This window comes from Halictus rubicundus, chromosome 9, assembly GCF_050948215.1.
Source record: "Halictus rubicundus isolate RS-2024b chromosome 9, iyHalRubi1_principal, whole genome shotgun sequence".
Classification (NCBI taxonomy): Eukaryota; Metazoa; Arthropoda; class Insecta; order Hymenoptera; family Halictidae; genus Halictus; species Halictus rubicundus.
The window spans coordinates 5,652,342-5,674,628 of record NC_135157.1 but is presented as its reverse complement, the minus strand read 5'-3'; the positions used below and the strand labels follow the sequence as shown (position 1 = coordinate 5,674,628).

At 39.1% G+C, this 22,287-nt stretch overlaps 1 protein-coding gene across 1 annotated transcript in view; it reads left to right on the top strand.

Annotated features, from left to right (window-relative positions):
• Positions 1–12,797: 12,797 nt before the first annotated feature.
• Positions 12,798–22,287, top strand: part of LOC143357087 (dipeptidase 1) — a 233,220-nt gene continuing 223,730 nt past the window's right edge. The window contains exon 1 of the mRNA XM_076793302.1: positions 12,798–13,214. Coding sequence (XP_076649417.1) covers positions 13,209–13,214 — 6 coding nt within the window. The 5' untranslated portion in view covers positions 12,798–13,208. The remainder of the gene's footprint in view (positions 13,215–22,287) is intronic.

Genomic DNA, 22,287 nt, shown 5'->3' with positions numbered 1-22,287 from the left:
GTGGTCAAGCGACCATAAAGCTTTCGAAACGACGAAGCCCATTTATTCGTGTAAATTGCATTGTTGAGGGATGTCCTTACTGTCCTTCGGGAACTGCTGAACCAAATTCGAATTGCTCGTATCGGTTGCCAACATTTCGATCTCTCCTCGTTTTATATTATCCCCTATTTCACTGCGGAAACCTTTCGTCAAATTTTTTAAGTCAAATTAAGTGGAATCGTATCAAACTTGTTTTCCCAATTCCTTAAAAACAATTGAGTCATGCATTAACCTTTTCCACTCGGATGACAAAAGGCACACTAAAAATTATCATATTATCGCGATTAGAAAATATTTTTACACAACCAAATATATTTTTTCAGAATCAATTGCTCAAAATTTAAATGTGATACATGTAAGTTTTAAATTTCATATGTATAAAATGAAAACGAATCATATCGAAATATTGAGTAAATTAACTGGATTAAGTTAAAATGAATCTAGCGCAAGCATAATTTTATGGGTATTAATTTAGACGGCAATGCCAGTGACTTTTCGACAGTGATTGTCACAGATCTCTCACCTGACAGATTTTTTTAATTAATCTAAATAAATGCTAGCTATGAATACAAAAAAGCGAAGCGTTCGTGAGTTAGTTCCTCAATCATACAAACACCTGGTGACGAATCGATTCGAAATTTTGCGGGGAGGCTGACAACAGAGCAGGCTAACGCATACGTCATCAAGCATGCCGAATTTCAACCGTATTCCCGAGGGAAATTCAAAAAACGCAACAAAACAACGAGATCTGTACGAGCAACGCCGATGGGCGATGCAAGTTGATTATGCACACAGGATGCTTCTAAAAAGTATGTCATAATCAAAAAAATCTCACAAAATCAAAGCAATCTAGACAACGAAAGCAAGAATGGAAAGCTAGTTAACACAATGATTTTTCCTTCAATTCCTAATAAAATTCAGTTCACACAATACTTAACACTTCATCTACCGGAAGCCTATTAATAGTGTTTTCAATCATTCAGCTGTATGAAAAGAATGTTTACAAATCTGTTTTTACGTAATAATCTCAAACAAATTTATGAGATTACGTTCATGTAGGTAACTTGTTGGCTCGCGATTGAATTTGCTATTGCTGTTAGAAGCTCCTTGATGAAGATTTTGACGAGAAAATGCCAAAAATCCAAAGTTTAGAATTAGGAATTCACTGGTTCAATAGTTATACGTGCGTGGAGTTGAGCAATTTTAAGCATTTATAACATATATACATATGTTTAAATCTTAATACTTTAAAATTATCAATAACTTTTTTTGTATTTTTGTAAATCAGTCAAGCAGTGAATTAGTTAATTTTTAGTAGAGGATTGTCAATGAAAAAGTATATGCTCCACGCGACGAGACTTAATGAAAATAATGTTTAAAACAACAAATCTGAAAGACATATTTTATCGAATGTATTGAGAACTGTTGTAGCTGGAGGAGTAGTTGAAGGCTGAACAGGCTTCAAATGTCCCGATTAGTTATTTACATCTATAATGAAATTATAAATTATATTACAACGCTGACTTGTGTTCTAACAGTTAAAACCCTCAAATAAGCTCAGAACTCAGAACCATGAAAAAAGAATTTTGTTCAGCTAGCGCCAATCAACGTGTTAAAGGGTTAAGGAACTAACGAAGAATTTCCCGGAGTACAATACGCCCGGCAGTGCATACAGTTTCATTCGCGAATCTGATGCTCGTAATTCAGTGCGAAAGAATTCCCTTCCGCTTCCGATGATCGCGTCCCAAGGCCCGTTGAAGAAGCAATATAATTACGTGCTCTAGCTCGCAACAGCGTCGCGCTTACAAACTCCGAACTACTTAAGCGATTCACGGTTGCGCGGCAGCTCGAGGAGCTCGTTCCGAAGCTGACAGTTGCAACGCGTTGCAGCTCCCGGGAACCCCTGAAGAGAATCTCTCACCAGCCTCGCCGATCAACGGAGAGGCGTGGGTGTAAGGTTACAGGGTCCCGCTTACGTGATCAAGCACGTGAAATTACAACGGTCCCGCGCAAACCTAATAAATGGCTGATCAGATGAATTAGCACGGCAATAACAGGAACAACCGCGAATCGTAACAAAGCGTGCTCGCATAACGAAACGTCACAGTGTGAATACGCGGGTGTCGTTAATTAATCAATCCTCGCGCCCGGTGTATTGGCCCGGCTGAATAAATGGCGTAGCATTCGCATCATCTCGCCAGTAGGTGATAAATATCGTTGCATTATTCCTTATTCATGTATAACATACGCGAGCGCACGGATACGTTCGTCGATGTATGTGTACGCATGCCTTACATGCTGCCCTACAGCTTTCTCTACGGACTTCAGGTAACTGTGTCTGGTTGGTTGTTGCATATGAAATGTACGATTTTAGAATGCATTGTTTAACGAAATTATTGATTATTTTCTGGTCTCCCACTGATTGAGAATTTTCTATTACAGATTGCAATTGTATTCGGAGTATAATCAATAACATAGATATTTAGCAGATTCTTTACGTTTGACTCAATAGTATAGAGTAAAGGGTTAAGATTGTACACGATTTTTAATTCAACATAGATATTTAGCAGATTCTTTACGCTTGACTCAATAGTATAGTGTAACGGGTTAAAATTGTTCATGATTTTTATTTCAACATAGATATTTAGCCGATTCTTTACGTTTGACTCAATATTACAGTGTAAGGGGTTAAGATTGTACACGATTTTTATTTGAACATAGATATTTAGCAGATTCTTTACGCTTGACCAAATATTATAGTGTAAGGGGTTAAAATTGTTCATGATTTTTATTTCAACATAGATATTTAGCAGATTCTTTACGCTTGACTAAATATTATAGTGTAAGGGGTGACTAAATATTATAGTGTAAGGGGTAAAATGGTTCATGATTTTTATTTCAACATAGATATTTAGCAGATTCTTTACGCTTGACTCAATATTACAGTGTAAGGAGTTAAGATTGTACACGATTTTTATTTCAACACAGATATTTAGCAGATTCTTTACGCTTGACTGAATATTACAACACGTGGCTCGCGCGTCTCCTTCCACAAAAACTTGCTTGTCACATTAGAACGTCCCATTCTCTCGGTAATCTCGCACGGTGAAGGTGCATCAGGTCCCACGTTAGCAATTTCGATTCAGCCGTTGCGATCGCGCGTCCCTTGGAAACCCTGACCTAGATAACAATTTCGTATCGCCGTCTCCCGGTTCGGTGCAGAATCGCAATTCGAGAACAAAGACGGGCCAACGTTAGCATATCTCGAGCTTGCCCGACGTCATAGCGTTTCGACGTTGGGGTCGCGTTCATTTTTCACGGCGACGGAAACAGTGGCGGCGGCGGCGGGGGTTGGAGAGCGTCTAGGAAAAAGGAAGATCACGGGGGCCGACGACTGATCTTCGTTCCCGGTGGCTCGGTGGATAGATGGATAAACGGTTACTCGCGAATATTCTCCGCTCCTCGATCATCGTCTCCGCCGATCTGCCAAGACGGCGGATCGAAGCAGAATGGAGTTTACGAAACTATCGTCCGGAGACGATAGAAACTAAATCGAGTTTCCGCGGGCGCCGCGACCATTTGTCATTAGAGAGAGGATTCAGACGGGGAGGAGGCCTTGCAGCCTTTCCAGACATTTCCTGATTACGATCCCTACCCAACATCCAGCCCACGCCCCGTGCCCCGCAGGAAGACGAAGAAGAAGAAGAAGAGCCGCCACTGACCTTTCCCTCGGTCGTTGTCTTTTGCCCGTGTGTCTCGGATGAACGGCGCGGCGGAGGAATCAACGGTGCCGGCTCATCTTTCCAGTGAGGATCCTCGATCATATTTACGAGCCCTTTATCCCCGCTGGATCAAAGTCGTCCGACCTGGCCCCGACGAATGCCGGTCGGCCCCGAGGAGAATGGAGTTTGCGAAACTCGCCGCTAGCCGAAACACAAGAGACGCCCGGGATTGGACGTCTCTCTGTACAGCACGTCCATTTATCGCCGGAGAATTTTGATGTGCACGAGTCTCGCTCATGATGAAGGACACTTCCCTTTGCTTTACGGCTCCGTGTCGTATCCACGCGAGCTGCGGGCCACGGGGGTTTTAGGTGTCCGTGGTCCCCCGAAATCACTATCGTTCTCTCTTTCTCTCTCTCTCTCTCTCCCGTGGATTTTCTTTGACGGGCTGACGGTCCTTGTTTCGGGACGAGTGGAGTTACGGCATTATTGGCTGCCTCATCAGGCCGAGCCCACGTATTTGGGTCGAGCAAACTGGACCGAATGCTTTTCCTTTGAGGTAAATTATTAGCCGTGCACACCGTCTAACGGACCCTTGAACAACGCGGCTTTGTTGCGCGGTCGGAAGTCAAGGAGAATGAACACGTGAATTGTTTGCGCGTAAGAGTTTGAATCCGCTCGGACCCTCTGTTTCGGGGAACGCGTTTGCGAGCCGGTTCTGATGCTGAGAGCCAACGGTGTCTCTGGTTTTATTCGGGATTTACCTGGGATTTCGGAATTGCGACAGCGATTGTGATTCCCGGGGCTGAATTTTCGTTTAAAAACTACCGTGGATTTTCGTGTGTTCGGATGTACCATTGTGTTCAAAAGGATGTTTTTGCGGCGGTATGTTCAGGCGAGAGGTATTGTTCATAGTCTTATCTACGAGCAGAGTTTCAGAATCCTGGCGCAAGCCGGTCGCTTATGGCAACATCTTTAATACGCCCATGACAAACGTCGGATGATCTTTTCATGGAACAACGTGTACTTACTCTTGCCCTGCAATATCGAGTCATACTCGTGATGAGAATTCTGAACAGAGTATAATAAGTATGTCATTCATTTCCGTTAACACTTTGACTGCTAAATTAGAAACCTCAAAAATTCCATAAACTCAAAGTAAATTTTTTAATGAAATAAAAATTGAAAATAATTAAATGTATGATATTGAGTAGTCCTCCAACTGTCTTGCATTTTACAGATCCTGATCAAATTTGGTATAATGAATATAGCAACGTTAAAATTAATTTTAAAACCTGGACAAATAATTCCGTCACCCACATATGGGTGACATGGCAGTCAACGTGTTAAACCGAAATAAAATTCTATTTTGGCGTTGTGAATCTACAGCTATTGAAAACCATATAGGCATGCACTAGATATGAAGTTTCTGCCTGCAGACAATTTTTATTTCGCATGACAATCCGCATTCTGCTAATAATAATTACTAAAACAAGACTGTGTTGTTGTTACAGTTTCGGAGTGCGTTGTTCGTTGACATTTAGCTGTTTCATAGTTCTAGATCATGCCGAAAGGATCGTTAGTAGTTATCCTACAAAAATTCTATCCTTCGAATACTCGTACCGAACGGACAGATTAATCGATATCGGACACGACGAGAGCATCGATAAGTTTATTACCCTCTGTCAGATTTCTTGAAGCACGGCTCAGTGATTGATTGAAATTTCTAAATTAGCCGGAAAATCGGGGATCGATGGAAGCAGTTAATGCGATTCCGTTACGTCAATCTTACGAGGCTTTCGATGTAGTCGTAAATACCTGCCGTTTTTAACCCTTGAAGAACGAAGCACTCTCCTCCCCCCCCCCCCCCTTTGAACTTTTCAGTATCACATTTCTCTATGCATTTTACAAAATTTTCTTATTCGTGTCTTATTGAACTGTCAAATTAAAACAATGCTAGAAAATCAACACGATTCAAACAAAAATAGACCAATAATAAAAAATAAAATAAAATTGTAAAATGATTAGTTTTCAAAATTGCTTCTTCAAGGGTAACAACCTGAGTTAAAATGAGATAAGTTTAAGCTAATAAAGCGATGTATGGGACATAAAAATTGTTCGGTATTATTTACAAAATAAATTACAAGTGCCACACATTGATTATCCATTGTTCGTAAACACTGTTATAAAATCGCTTTCTATACTAAAATAAAGTTCATTTACCAGTTTATCTCCAGCTTCATGAAATCAAAATGGATTGAAATAATCCGTGAACATTCGCAAAGTGTAAAATCATAATTGGCTGGAAAACATAAGTAAAAACTGAGAGATGAACAGCGAAAAAATGCCGATCGGATGCGTGTTAACTCTTTTCTCAATAATCTCTACGAGCATCGAGCGCGAAACAATCCGCAGTTGATGCGCAGCTGGATAGGCGAGTCTTTCATTCGTTTAATGAGCCACGATTCTATTTTCATTTGCATTTCGCGCACGTACGCCATGAGATTTACCCCATCTGTAAAATGAGACCGAAATAAACAAAGCTCGGCGGGTGCCGATTCCAGTGGCATCGGTTTGAGGAGCGACGAGAGAATACGCGAAACAAATACGTGCCTTGTCGATCGAGCTATGCGCAACACGTCCGGTGGCGCGGCAACGTAAAGAAGGAACGCGTGCGAGTAATTTAAAAAAAATCGTACCAGCAGAATCCTACCATTCGGGTTATTGCCCGCGTGATTAAACGCGTTATCGATCTGTGCGTGCACTTTTCGTCGAGGGAGAGAAAAAGAGAGAGGGAGGGAGAGAGAGAATGAGAGGAGCGAAGACCGGAAGCACAAGCACGGATTCGGAACGGAACGAGAAGCATAAAAAGGAAATTCGAAAAAGCGAACGGCGCTTGTTGCGAGCTCATTCCGTTCGGTTACGCGGTTATCGATTGCACCCGTGCTCTGGCCACCCACTTTCTCGATGTTTCGAATTCCGTGGAATCATGTACAGCGAATTCTTTTACCTAAACTACTGTCGAACTCGGCTTATGGCCGGCAACGTTTCTCGTTAGATCACCGGAACCCCCATTCGATCCTAACGATGAAATGCTTAATTGCACGACAATTCACCGGTCTAATTTCGGATCGGAATATTCTAACTAAGCGAACGCTGGAACTTTTTTGCCGATAACGAAACTAATCGTTTTTTTTTTAACAATCTAGAAATATGATACACGGAAAATTAAGAGAGTATGGAAAAAAAAGTTATCCAATACTATGTTACCATTCTAAAAGTTTAGCTCATCTCGTGGATTTATTTGTTTTTATCTGAGCGTTTCAAGCTTAAAAAAAAACATTGTAAAAAAACAACTTTTATCGTTTTTTCCGGATTTCAAACTAATAGCAATTTTTACAAAATTTCTGTCTCTTGTAGCAGACAGTTTTAACTCCACAAAACAAAAAATCCAAGTCCAGTCTTCAAAAAGTTATCGCCCTTTTAAAAGTGTCCGAATGTTACTTGACTGTAGATATCAATAGCCAATAAGTCACCAAATGATCAGGTTAACAAAGGAGTGATCAAATGGATTATTTATCGTACGAACTGGTTGAATCGTATCAACTCAGAGCAGGCACGCATTGAAAGCCACAAGCTGGACAAATCCAGGACTAAGGTAAGCGAATCGCTCGAAGTATTAGAATCAATGATTTGACCTGAATCGCAACATGTCGACAGCAATACCCTGCCATGAGTAAACAGAGGACCGAGAGATTAATCGAAATAGGTTAATTTAGAATCGTTGAATCGTACCGAGCCATAATAGAGAGCACCGTATGAAACCCGGTCAGTATCATTAGGACTGATTCATAATCAAGCTTGGATTCATAGAAGCAAATTGAAGAGCTACGCTTCAAGATTAAGGGACTCAAACTGTGCCAACTTTAGGTCAGAACCTTAAATCAGATCAATCAATAGCCGATTCAAGCAATTGCTTTCACCTGTCGATCACTTAACACTAGATTGCCGGATGAAGAAGAAGGTGTCTGGTCAGTTAGTGATTCCCTCTGACAGATTGGTGGTATTGTATGATAATGAGGATGATCGGATACCTACTTTCATAATTCTATTAAAAACCAACATATGTTTAAAAAAAAAATTATTTAAGTTAGCAATAAAATCGTAAATGAGTTAAATTGTCTTGCTTCGGCAATCGAGTGTTAACCTAATCGTGCAAGTCTACATTCAAGAACCTGTGAGCAGTAGGTTGTGCGAGAAAGAGAACAGAATTACTGAACTACATAATTCAAACCTTTCAATTAATTCAATTACTAATTATTTTAATCAGATATGTAATTGAAATACAATATAATTATAATACAGCTCTCCAAATTATAGCCCAGAACTTTGAAGAAGTGCGATATATTTTCATCTTTTTCTTTCATATATTTGTTCGCTGTCTATGCGGCGTATTTTCTATTCGTCGTCCTCGTTCATGATACGTAACGCTATTTCATGTAATTTAATTACAAAGTATTTTATAAATGTACTCCAATTGCAATTACGAATTACATTGTAATTTAATTGAATGAAGATCTGAATTATAAATTAAAATATGACTGAATTACAATAAAATAAAATTTCTTTGTAATTATAATTCCTGGAGTAATTCAATTGTAATTCTGCACAACTCTTGCCAGGAGACACTATCCTTTGATTCACGCCGAACGTAGAAAAGGACAGCGAAGCTCTAGAGGCGATCAAGGTCTCTCGAGCTTCTTGACAGTGGGAGTAGTTCTGAGACTTGTATCGGGTAGGCATTTGGGACATATATACAGTAAACACTGTACTTGCTAATGTGTCTGCACCTTTAGGCCTACATCCTTGAAGACAGTCGCCGGTGGTTAGTCATTCATTCGTCGGGGGCTCGAAGTTCGAGCATTGTTCACACTCGAGTATTTCCGTCGAGGTGGCTGCACCGCGATTTGTATCCGGAACGGAGTCAATTAAAGTCTGGAAATTGTCCGTAGTGGCATCATCGCGCACCATTAAAGCTTCTTGGCCGATCGTCGGTGCCGCAATTGTTCTTGACCAGCCGCAATCTCGCGCCGCTCCGGAGAGCATTGTTGGATCGGGCTTCCGCTCCGCGTAGGCGACCCCAGTAAAAAGTTCATGGGGCGGGAAGAATAATTAATGGAAATTAGTTGCGCCCCCGAGTGGCGCGTTAAATCCGTCCAGCTTTGCTCCTTCATACCTCGGAACCTGTCGTAAAGCTTTTTATAGATGTCATAAATGCCGCTCGAACGCGGTTTCGGCCCGGTGTGGACCCGACGCGCAACCGAGTATCGCAAGATTATGTAATAACAGTAATTCGTGGCCAACACGGAGTTCCGTGATGGTGGATTAACGGGAGCCAAGAGGATGGGATACGGTCGCGTGCAGATTCAGAGATCGCGTGGAGAGTGAAAGTACAGAATTTCGGCTCCTGGACGCTGTGTTTTCGTTTGCCTCGGCGCGTGACGATTAATTATTCTCCGAAAAAGACGTCTGCGAAATTACGGGTCTACCTCGTCGTGAATCAAGGATCGATTTCTCGACGACAATTTAAGCGGACGTTAAAACTGCTCGTAACACGCGAATGGCGAAATCGAGCGTTCACGGTAATTGCTTGGGATCTTGCTGGAAAAAAGAACGCGAGCTCGATGGTTATGTATTAGGACGATAAGAAGACGTCGATTAAACGTTTTGCCGAAAACTTAATAATTGCACCCGTGTGCCAGAGAGTCTGTGGCGTCGTTTCGCACTCGGAAAGAGTTTTGGCACGAGTGAAATGTCACCGTCAAACAAAATTATTTTCAGTGGCAATAACTTCCCATTTTGTAAACAGCGAATTTAAATTACTGGTAGTCGAGATGGAGTTGTTTCATTCGGCATTTAACGAGTGCATACATCACATCATATGTACAATACAATTGCAAAGGTTTGGCTTTACTACTGCTGCTTTTCTCTTTTTGGACATTTCATCGAGTTATTCGGAATACAGTTAGACACGTGCAGTCTTTACTCGATACATGTCCCAAATATCTAGCCGATAAAGGTATACCCCGTGAGGGTAAAGCTCGATTGACCTCGGTCGCCGAGGAGTGTAAACATAATACGTATCGGATATATTGGTGTGAGACCAGGAGACCACTACTAATCCAAAAATAAAACTTCTTTATTTTTCATTATTTTTTATGAGACTTTCACCAACATATTCGTGGTACGTATTTTTCTAATGGAAATGATATCAAGTATGATATAATTACGATTATATTTACTTATGTAATTAACGATGAAAGTTTTGAATTTGGATTAGTAGTGGTCTCACACCGATACACACAACCCGTATTATGTTTGCACACCTCAGCAACCGAGGCCACTCGAGCTTCGATGTCCTTTTCTACATCCGGCAGTGTACCAAAGCATAATATTTTCTAGCCGATATATGTCCCTGGGTAGACCCGGGTCGTGAACATATATCGAGAAAACACTGTATAGCTGTGAATATCAAAAGTTGGTGTGAACTTGCAAAAGAGAAGAAGAAGCTTTACGTATTCCTTTCAAGTCAAGAAATGTGAAAACGCGAGCAACATATTGTATCAATATTTATTACTTTATTCTTAACCAAAAAATCAGCAAAGTTAATTATTTATCGTTTCATTTAATTTGATGTTTTACCATTGCGTCAATTCGACACACCAGGTACACGATAAATGGCGAAAATGAGGGACGTGTGTGAGTTAAAACATTCTCGTTCAGAAAGTGTTCGAAAGTATAAAACTAACCAGAAATCACGGTAACTTAAATGCTAGCAACGCTCATACAAGAGCGCTCCAAATTCCTGTGTAATAACTATCTTTGTAAAATCCATTCTAACGCAGGACTATTAATTTATAACACTATTACTAGGATTAGAAAAATTATATACACCCGTAACTGAAAACTTAAACTTAGTAATCGATTGTTGCTTCGATGTCTAAAAGATCAAGACAACTTAGTCTATTGTGTACATTCTTCTAACTGTTACAATGTATATAATTATAATTATTCCGCCCTACTTAATGAAATCCACATTGATATTGATTTTGGTCGGACCGTGGCTGAATCCAGGAATCCTAACCTCTTGATTGATCAGTTCTTACTAGAAAAGGGTGCACTCTCCATATTCACAGATGGTAGTAAAAGTAAGGACACCACAGTGGTTGGAACAGCCTTCGTATGTCACAATCTGAATTTATCAGTAGTGAGAAGTATAAATAGAAATGCATCCATATTTACAGCTGAATGTATCGCACTTATGGACGCTGTGGACGTTGCCCTTAATAACAAAGATCAACGTTTTATTATATTTTCTGATTCCTTAAGTTGTCTGACATCCCTTAGATATCCCTCCACTAATATCAGCCTTAACCCTTACATACTCTCTATCAAGAATAAAATGTATGAACACCGCACAAAATATCCTGATTCCAACAAAATTCAATTTTACTGGATTCCATCCCATCTCGGTATTTATGGTAATGAAAATGCTGATGAATTAGCCAATATTGCCAGGAACAGTGCTGATCCGGATTGCTCTCTCAAAATACCGTATACTGATTTAAGGGAAATCTCTAAATCACATGCTTTCAATAACACCAATGAATATATAGTTACTGAAGGCCGATTCAAGGGCAGAAACTACTTTGAACATTTTCACGACGAAAGAAGGAAACCCTGGTACACCGGGAAAAATTTATCTCGAGAAATCATTGTGACCATTGACAGAATTAGATCTGGTCATTATAGTCTTAACTTCTCTCTAGCTGAAATCAATGTGGTGAATAACCCCGGCTGTTCATGTGGTCATGAGACACAGGATATTGATCACGTCTTATGGCAATGTCCTCTATATGACACGCACAGATTGAAATTTATATACAGGGTGGTTGGTAACTGGTGGTACAAGCGGAAAGGGGGTAATTCTACGCGAAAAAAGAAGTCGAAAATATAGAATAAAAATTTTTCGTTTGAGGTTTTGTTTTCGAGAAAATCGAATTTAAAGATCCGTCGGGTTCGCGTGCTTTAGTATGTGCAGGAAGTAGAATTGGTAGGTCGTGATCAGACGCAGCAGACAATTCCTATCGAATAACACGCGCATTGGCTGCATTTTCAAACTCAATGTTCTCGAAAGCGAAGCTTCGGATGAAAACATTTTATTCTATATTTTCGACTTCTTTTTTCGCGTAGAATCACCCCCTTTCCGCGTGTACCACCAGTTACCAACCACCCTGTATAACCTGTGATCACAGGGTTGTTTTCTTCCCATGTCGTGCAATGTACTACTCCACAGACCTACAAACACACTATGTAAGATTTTGTGCTCCTTCCTGAAAGATTGTGGATTATGTATATAATGTCACCATCACGTCCATGACCAATTAAGCGACTTCAACTGATATGTATCTATTGCGTTACCTTCACATTAGTATAAGGTTATTATTGTAATATTATGTATGTAATACAGACTGCAGAATAACCTCTCATCGGAGGTTACAACTGTTCAAGAAAAAAAATGCTAGCAAGACTAATAATTAGTCTCGGCGAACCCAAAACCTATTGTTTTCTCAATTTCGTTCACGCGTACGGGTAAATCGACCACGGAGCTTCGAATCCACTCGCCGAACGCGTGAACACGCGAACACGTGAACCGGGCTCTCGGAAGCCGCGCTGAACAAGAAAGCGGCGTGTTCGGGGGCGTGCGTGGCAAAAAAAAAAAAGAGCGCATTGTCAACGCGGCCGAGTGACAGTGGGAGTCAGGAGCAGCGGCGTACGTATCGCGCAACATTTTTTCGCAGTGACACGCCGAAGAAATTCAGGGGCAACGGGAGAAGGGTTCACACGCGGGAGGAGTTTTCGAGGCCGAGGTAGGGAGCTTGCGCCTAGCCAGGCCGACTGGTTGGAGCTTGCGAGCTTTCTAGCAGCAGCCAGTCGCCGGCTGCCGGGCCACGACCTCGCATCCTCGCATTGTCCGGAGCTTTTCGCGGTCACGCTTTCTCGTTCGCCGAGCTTTTCCAACTAATTCCACGAGTCCATCTCGTCACCTGGAAAGTCCAAAAATCGAAGGACCTCCTACCATCGCAGTTGAGTTCACCGAATTCGTGAACACCGTTCAGTGACTATTTTTTTCTTTTTGTTTTCTTTTCGTTTTGTTGAGTTTTCGTTTTTCTTTCCCCCGAGGGAGGGGATTATCTGTGCAATTGTTTGAAAGTGAAAGGTTGAGAACAGAGTGTTATTGAGAGTGTCGAAACGGTTCTACGACTTTCGGTGAAGGGAACACAAAGAAGACCAGGGATGGCGGATGGGTGATAGATTCCTGCTCCGTGAACCAACGCGGGTTGAAGGTGTTTTTCAGCAACGGGTGAACCATGTGAGGCTTCGACCATGAGGGTGAGTGTTGCTACGGCTATTCCGACACTCGCTGCTTTTACGCGGGCACTGCCTCCTCGGCCGGACTCGGTCCCTGCTCTGATGTAGCGTAAACTGAGGCTCTCGCCACAGGGGACTGTAAACGGGACAGCTGAATGCGGATACGAACGGGGCATTCTTCAAGTTAACACATTTTCTGACCGGCATCTTTACTCTGTGCTGTTTTCCTTATATTTAGGTAGTTACTTTAATTTATTTCGATTTAATCCCTCATCTAATATATTGTGACTTCATCTTTCGTTATTGGTTTATGGATCATTTTAATTCATTTCTATTTTAACCTTTATCTCGGATCCTGATCCTGTGTTTTCTTATATTTTCTAGTAACTTATGATTTCATCTTTTACTGTTGTCTCGTGGATTATTTTAATTCATTTCTGTTTAACCCTGTATGTGACACTTGGCACTGTGTTTTCTTATACCTCGTAATAATTTGTGATTCAATCTTTTGTTCGTCGATTATTTTAATTTATTTTTGTTTAATCCTGTATGTGGCTTGTGTGTTTCTTACTTGCTTCTGTGTTTTCTCGTGGTTTCTAATAATTTGTGATTTTATATTCTTCTATTGTTCATGGATAATTTTAATTGTATGTGTCTACATGTCTTTTGAGTATCGAGAAAATAGTCTATAGCAAGGAAAAAGTTATTTTTTATTTTGTTGTAATTCACACTATGTTAGAGCAAAAATTATGTAAAGTGGGTCTTGAAATTTGTGTTATTTAGGGGCTGTAAAATTAGATGCTGCGTTAAAGAAACTATAGTCATTTATTTACTGGGAGACAATCGTTCTTCATTTCAATAACAATATACGACTACATCAATAGATATAATAGAAAATGCCAGATTTTCGATCATTTGTACTAGTATCGTTTAAATGATTTTTGTTTGAATGCTAAGAAGTTAAATGCCTCCAGAGAAGTAATCAACGGGAGAATTGTATAAACTTGTAAATAATACAAAAGTGACATATAGCGCTTTCATATTGAATTGAAACACCATTTGAATAATGAAATTCCATCCGATTTGAAATGAAATATATAATATTACACGGTCTAATAAAGTTATGGAAATACAGTGAATGATCAAATTGTTAGAGCCAAAGTGTGTAGAATATATTTATTTCCAATGTGACGGATAATGTTGCATGCAGTGTTTTCGATTTCTGAACGTAAACATTTCACGAGGAAACGAAAAAACATCCAGTGTAACTGGGAGTTAAAAATTAATTGTTTTAACACTAAACGTATCACACCTTAAAAGTAACTGATACATGTTGCCTTACTTTAGGCGTGTTGTATGTTTAAATACTGCTAAATAACACGGGCATATATAAACAAAACGCGGTCATCCGTTCGTTAATATTTTATTATTTTCTGAGCGTCCTCTTACTTAACCATACAATTTGCTTTCTTAAAGAACCACTTCGTATTTGCAGCGTGTGCATATTAGTCGGAAACGAAACTTACTTTTGGAACAACCTAATAGAAATGACAAGATTGTACTTATTTGGCGTTTCCACAATTGTTATCCCAACATATACCTGAATTAAAAAAAAAGATTTATTCGAGCATCTGCCACGAAAGTGTCCTCATAATTTCAATAATCGTAAAATAAAAGATTTGAGATCGATCATTTTGCTAACACTTGCACAGCGGATCTTCTTTAAAGCTATAATTAAGCAAGCTAACCTGAATTGAATAAATTAATGACGAATTTTATATTCCGGATCAAGATAGACCAAGACCCTACCGTCGGGGGATTAATCCTGTACCTTAAAATGACGTCTAAAAAATAATCAAGTTTGGCGCCGGAAGACCATGACGTGTCCAATCATAAATTAACATATCTAATAGCAACCCAACTATTTTACATTGATTTTGAAGCATAAATATAAATTATTTTATTTCTCACCGATGCTTATAGCGTTGGACAAAATAAAATAGTATGTTTTAATCTAAAACTTTCGAGTGAAATTGCATGACAAAGGGTTTATGTATACAAGGCTTCATGCATGTCAATTTGTGCAAGTGGCTGTAATAATTTGATCACCCACTCTAATTTGTTAAGAATCAAGATGGTTATATATTTCTGCTGCGCATGTATACAGTGTGTCTCCGAAATCGTAGAAATTACTACTAGTAGTACAAGCAGCCCTGTGGTGATTCTACATGTAGAAACAAGTTGAAAAAAGGGAATAACATGTTTTCGGTTGTCGCCTCGTTTTCGAATAAATCGAGTTTGAAAATTCAGCGATTACGCGTGCTATTGGGCAGGCTGATGTGTCTGATCATGGCCTACCGGTTCTACTTCCTGCAAATGCTAGAGCACGCGAAATCGACGAATTTTCAAACTCGTTTTCCTCGAAAACGAGGCTTCAATAGAGTAAAATGTTATTTCTTCTTTTCGATTTATTTTTGCATGTACAATCGCCGCCCGGCCGCTTCTATCACAATTTCAGAAATACTCTGTATTTTTCCAAAAAAGCTATGTTTCGATGCTTCGTTTTATTAGACTGTTGCATGCGAAACGTCCGATTTTACAATAACAATGTTAGGAAACATTTAGATATAAGAAGTAGGTTATATTCTAACTTGCAAGTTTATTAGTACAGTCTTTACTCGATATATGTCCAAAATATTTAGCCGATAAAAGTCCCAGAACTATCCCCACTGCCGCGGGGTATACTTCGTATAGTGGATATATACGGAGTATAACATTTTTATGAAACTGATCTGTATGGTACTATCTTCAACTCCTGTTTCTAATTTTACTTTTAAATGAAGTTTATTTTAATGTCAATCAATATGATTGTCGTGTATGCTTTTTGTATACTGGAAAAAATATAAAAATATTGACGCTTACTTTAAAATCACATAGATAATATTCAATTATTTGAGTTTTCTTAGTCATAAATGAAATTCAATCGAAAAGAAACTTATCTGACACGCGTAGTACATATTAATGAATCAAATGACACAACAATTAACCCTTAGCACTCGAATGGCGACTATAAGGCGTCACTAAAAACTGCTGTATCATTATTCAAAATATTTTTTACATTATTAACACTAAACCAACCGCGGCCGGTCAAATTGACCTTTTCAAACTTCTGCGTACAACTTCGTACATACAACATTTTCACAACGACTTTTCTTAAAGTATGTGTACAATGTATTTTTCAGTATTTATTTATCGTTTTATTATTTTTTCCAAGAAATATTTGTAGCCTGTCCTACCTATCGCAGCCGGTCAATTTGACCGCACAAGATAATATGGTATTTACACTTCTAAACCTAAACAATCAGTATAAAAGAAAGGCTATTCTGAATGTGGCATGGCCAACTTTTGAGTTAAAAAAACTGAGCCGCCTTATTGAATGAGACGCTATCAAGTTACGCGCGTGCCTGGTTGATAATACTGTTTCATGGCAAATGCATCCAAACCGCGACGGTGGCCGACACAGTACAATTTTGTAAGTCAAGGAGAGAGCATCGCAGTATTTGTTATATAATTGAAATTATATAAACATAAATTTGTGTTATATAAAAAAAAATGTAGGACAGCTTCGAGTGCAAAGGGTTAAAACTTTCTGAAACAATTTCTTTTTAGTCCCAGTATTCCGACTTATCGCTGTTGCGTCGTCTCGAGAACGTGAACTGTTGTACGCGTGTAAATGGAAGAGTGACAGGGCTCAGGATGCTGGGCAAGAATCGGCGGTTACGTCGCCGCGAATTTTCTGTATTGCTGCGTTCGCAACTGCGTCACCGTTTAAGCCCACCCGTTGCGTGCGCTGATTTATTGCGCGCTGAACGAGTCACGCAGCTCCGGGGTGTAATTATTTTCACGTGACTGCTGTCAGGATTAAACTCCCCCCTTCCCCCCCCCCGGAGGGGTGTGTTTTTGTGCCGCCTCAATGCGGCGCGTGTTACTTCGATCATCGGTTCGCTGTTTCTCCACGCGATTTCCTAGATTTCACAATTTTCTCAACCGACCGTTCCCCGTTTCATTTACATTTCAAATTTGAATGAAACGTTTCACGCTCGCGACATAGGCGGACCAATACTTCGAATTGTTTTCCGAAAGTTTCGCAAGCATTGCAGCCAGCTTCATCGGAAATCGGAAGGCACACTAATACTGCGAAACGCGAGGAAAACAATTCCAAAACGTTTCACAGCTGAAAGTCTCAACAGTAGAAACTGTTCGACGTCGGGTCGTGAAAGTCTGAAATCTCTGATTAAGCTCTAGCAATTATTTTTCTATGAAGTCTTGATTCTCCTCGAAAATTGGAAAGGGTGCTTTGGAAAGTTAGAAGATTGGAAAGAATGTTTATTTATCGTTTCAATATTTTCTGTGACGCGAACATGAAAGCATTATGATCTCCGCAGAGATTACCATAACTAACAAATGAATATCTTCAAAATTGCCTCCCCAAGTATTAAAAATATTGACTGGCGCATATGTTCTCCTGCGAGTGATCGTAAATATTCTTTGATGGTAAAGTGAACTAAAAAGCACGACGTGATAAAAAAGTGGACAATTTAACGCAGAGGATAAAATAGAATTTTAAATGCATAGCGAATGCACTCGTTTCTTGTTTCGCTCGTAGCCAGTATATTTGTGTACGTGTCCGCTGTTAGTGTTTCCGATACAGCATACAGAGATTTACCGTATCGTATATCAGATGCTGTTTGTGGGCTAGTTGCACGATGTGTCTGTTCGCAAATACTTGTAAAACGATTTTGTATGTGTCTGTCAGATCAGCTGCGACCTCGGCAGAGTTAAGCCGAGTTTAACAGAGTTTAAATATGGCGTTCGTTCTATTGGAGAGTGTAGCTTTAAAATAAGAAATATTGTGCGCAGCGCTAATACACTAGTACAGCAAATATTGGAAGCTTTAATTATTTTTTATCTACGGAAAATAATATATTTCTTTTTTAACGGTATGATGTGTTTATAAATTACATCTACTTTCATTTTATTGTGGTCTGCACGTGGAATTGTGCACAAACATAAAACCTTCAATTTCATTATCCAAGAGAATACCAAAATTATTGTCTGTAGCGTTTTCAATTCCAATTTATTCTTATTCTTCATTTTATATTGGATGTTACATTGATATCTACTTATTAATGATGAATGAGAAGTAACTCATGCTTTATTGCAATGTAAATTCATTAATTCAAAATCTGACAGATATTATACGTGAAACTAGGTGAGTTTTAAATTGTTCAGATAGTGTGTACTAATAACTTTCATTTTAAAATGATCTGGAAATTATGCGCAAAAATTTGTACAAAAATATAATGATTGTAAAATTTGTTTGACGCGAATAGTGAACCTATTAATATTTGTCTTTTAACTGCTATATCGAGGATAGTTCCTGATAAATGATTCCACACGATCATGTGATCTCGAGTATGAGATCGTCTTTTCTAGAGGGGATTTCGAACATCGCAAGCATTCGCGGAATCTCGATAAATATGCGAAGGATACGAAGGTCTCAGAACACCGGAAATTAACGTACCGCAGATCGTTTTAAACTGAGATTTTCCCAGAATTCTGCATTCGCACATATGAAAATTCCCGAGATTGATCAAGTGCACCTTCATTCCTTCAATTGCCCATAATTCATCATCCATACAAGTCACAGAACGTCGAAATAATATAATTATATAAGAATAGCAAATAAACAATTTTTTTTATTTCTTATAGATCCTAACAAAGTTTGGTTCACTAATTGTATTGAAATAAAAATTGATTTCCGAGATTGATACAAAAAGAAATAGTGTCAGACATATGTATACGACTCTCGTGACAGTCGGAGTGTTAATAGGAACAAGCGATACATAGGTAACTATCAATTATCATTTTTGGTAGGAATGGAGATAACGTGAAACAAACGGCAGTTATTCATAAGTCAAGTCAATAAAACTTTTCCCGGGTAGCTCCAGAATTTATTCCATTATACGAATTCACCATTACGAAGCAACATCTTCTCAACTTTGGGGGTCTTGGTGTAGTTAAGAGTTTTATGTGACTTGTTAATTAGGAGTGACGTGAGTATTGTCTTCGTTATCTTGACTCCATAATTTTCTTATCTGTTTGTTTAAAGCGTCAGACAGTAAATTATATCTCGATACACGTAACATTGCGAATTAAATAATTGTTGAATTACTGTACTCTTGATCTTTGTGCAAAATAATCATTTTCTGCGGTTGTTGCAAAAACCAGGAGACTCTTAGAAATTTGTTTCATTTTTCATTAATAACTTTTTTAGCTCTGATACTTTCAATCTTCCTAATGTTTCAAATTGCAGTTAGCAATTTTAAACCGCGACTCTTTATTGCAAAATATGAATCCTGTGTATCAAGTGCAGCGGAAATTTCTTTCCGTCTTTAATAATTTTAATAAATTAAGAATAATACATTGATGTTCTCAAATTCTTTTAAATAGCCTAAAGACCTAATTTTGTTAAAAATGCATAAATGTTGCAATTATTACCGTTTGTTACTGACCATGTAGGAATTCGTGGTCGAGAAATCACCAGTTTAACAGGTGGAATATGTTCACCGCTGCATCAGTCATCGGTGACCGACACAGTACCGTTTACATAGTGTCGGTGGTCGACGACCGATATGTAATATGCGATTATTCATGTTTGCATAATTAATACAATATTTAGCGAAGCCTTGCAAGTGATTACCATATGTCGAGGATTGACCTAGAACCGGAACTCAAAAATTCTCCGTCTCCTAGCCTACAGAGGGCCGTTATTTGCCCATTGAAAACTTAAATTTTCTTTAGGAAAAATTTATTATTAACATGTTACCCAAAATTCTCAAGTTTGTCCCTGGCCGCTATAGTGGCGTACCCGGCCCCGTAAAGATTAATCCTGAAAACACACCATAAAATTTTAATATTAAATACACGGAGCACTAAAAGAAACTGATATTTATTGCTTTTAAAATGACACGATTGAATTTATATTCCTCCATAGATATCATTCAAATAAATTGCAAAAATTATTTTCAAGATTAATTACAACATAGTGTCAGGAATATACGACTGACGTGATAGTTGAATTGTTAAATATCTCGGTGAAAAAGATTTACTCTACAAGATCGTGTTTTCCGAAGCTTTGATGATCATCGATGCTTTTTGTCACCTAACTATTTTGTGTCATCTAACTGGTGGTACAACCGGGCAGAGGATGATTCTACATGTAAAAATAAATCGAAAATCGAAATAATACTTTTTTCGTTTGACGTATACTTGAAATACGTACGCTATTAGATAGAAATCGTCTGACGCGTCTGATCATCACCAACCAATTCTACTTCCTGCGTATGCCTGCATTTTTCTCGAAAACGAAGCCTTAAAAAAAGCATCACTCACTTTCTTTCCGACTTATTTGCTCATGTAGATTCACTTCCTAGTATTATTTGACAAACATTTACAAATTCACAAAACCTCCAAATCCATACCTCGTTGAACGAAATAACATTGATCAAAACAATGCTCTTTCTGAAGCAACGATTTAACTCTTTGAGGAACACGATTTAAAAAAAAATAAAAACCTGAGTTGCACAGAATTTTGCGAATTCACTGCGTCACACAATGCGCCAACCTTAATCACAGCAGCACACACAACTTACTGATGCGTTTTGATTTGCATACATTTTTTTTACGTATTTACCATTGGTGATTGAAAAACTTTAAATAAAATGTTAAACTGTATGACTATGAGTAACTTCAACTTTTCGAGGTGAGTTAAAATATATCCCACCATGCATAAAAAGCTAAGCAAAAGGTGGGATAGTTTTTAACCCACCTAGCCCCAAAGAGTTAAAGCACGGCCAGTTCCACCTGGATCGCATAATTCGCTGTCAACAATTTGTCGAAATGTAAAACAGCTAAACATTAAATCCCTAGAGTGCACGGCCGGGGATCCATACATAGCCTCAAGAAAGATTAAATGGCCATGTTTATACGTGGCATGTGTGTCGGTGTTCGTGCGCCGAGCAAATAAAGTCATCCGAACGCAATCAAATCCATAATGAGGTATCAGTGTAATTGGTATATTCCCACGGAAAATACGCGCGACACAATTGCGCTGTATCGAAGACGACATGGGACACAGTTCTGCCGGTAGCTACGATTTCCGTGGGATTTGTGGTTATTGTCTCCGTTCTCGCGACGCGGGGGCAGCGAGAGATGCACAGCAGGCGCCAAACTAATTCTTGCCGCATTGATTAACACGATACGATCCGGCCGCGATTGTCTCGTCTGAAAAGACGCATTGTCATCCTTCCTGTCACTTGAAACAGTCGAAATCGCGGCAACTTCGACACGGAAGAGCAGCCAGTTTTATCGGATAATCTCGCGGAGAACTTTTTCCCCGCGCCAGCCTCGGGATAACGAAATACAGTGGATCCAAATAGTATTCACTAAACACTAAATTTCCAATATCAAGTTGATATTCAAATGTTGATAATTGAATGGTTCACTAGTAAAAGGGTGTACGCTAGGTATTTATAATAAAATGAAAATGTGAAATATTTATTTAAATATACGTTTCATAAGCTTAAAGTATTCACTTACTCGTATAATAATAATAAAAAAATAGTTTCATGTTCATCGAAGTAGTCGAATTTACAAAAACAAGAGTAGTGGTCGTTTTCGTTGTAAATTTATTATAATTTAAACTGAAGTGACGACCGATTGAATAGAAAGGCAACGAAATGATTTGCACACCCGATACACATACCGATCTCTCTTCTGTTGTTGTCTCTCGAAGTTTGTCACTCTTAATATAATCAAATATTATTAGAACCACAAAATTAGCACGATGCGACGCGCACGCCATTGCCTCGCCTGAAAGGGCGCATTGTCGTCCTTCTTGACTCTCGGAACCGTCGAAATCACGCCGTCAACTTCGACACGGAAGACCAGCCAGTTTCATCGGATAATCTCGCGGAGAACTTTTTCCCCGCGTCAGCTACGAGATAACGAAATATATCCCGAAAGACGAGCG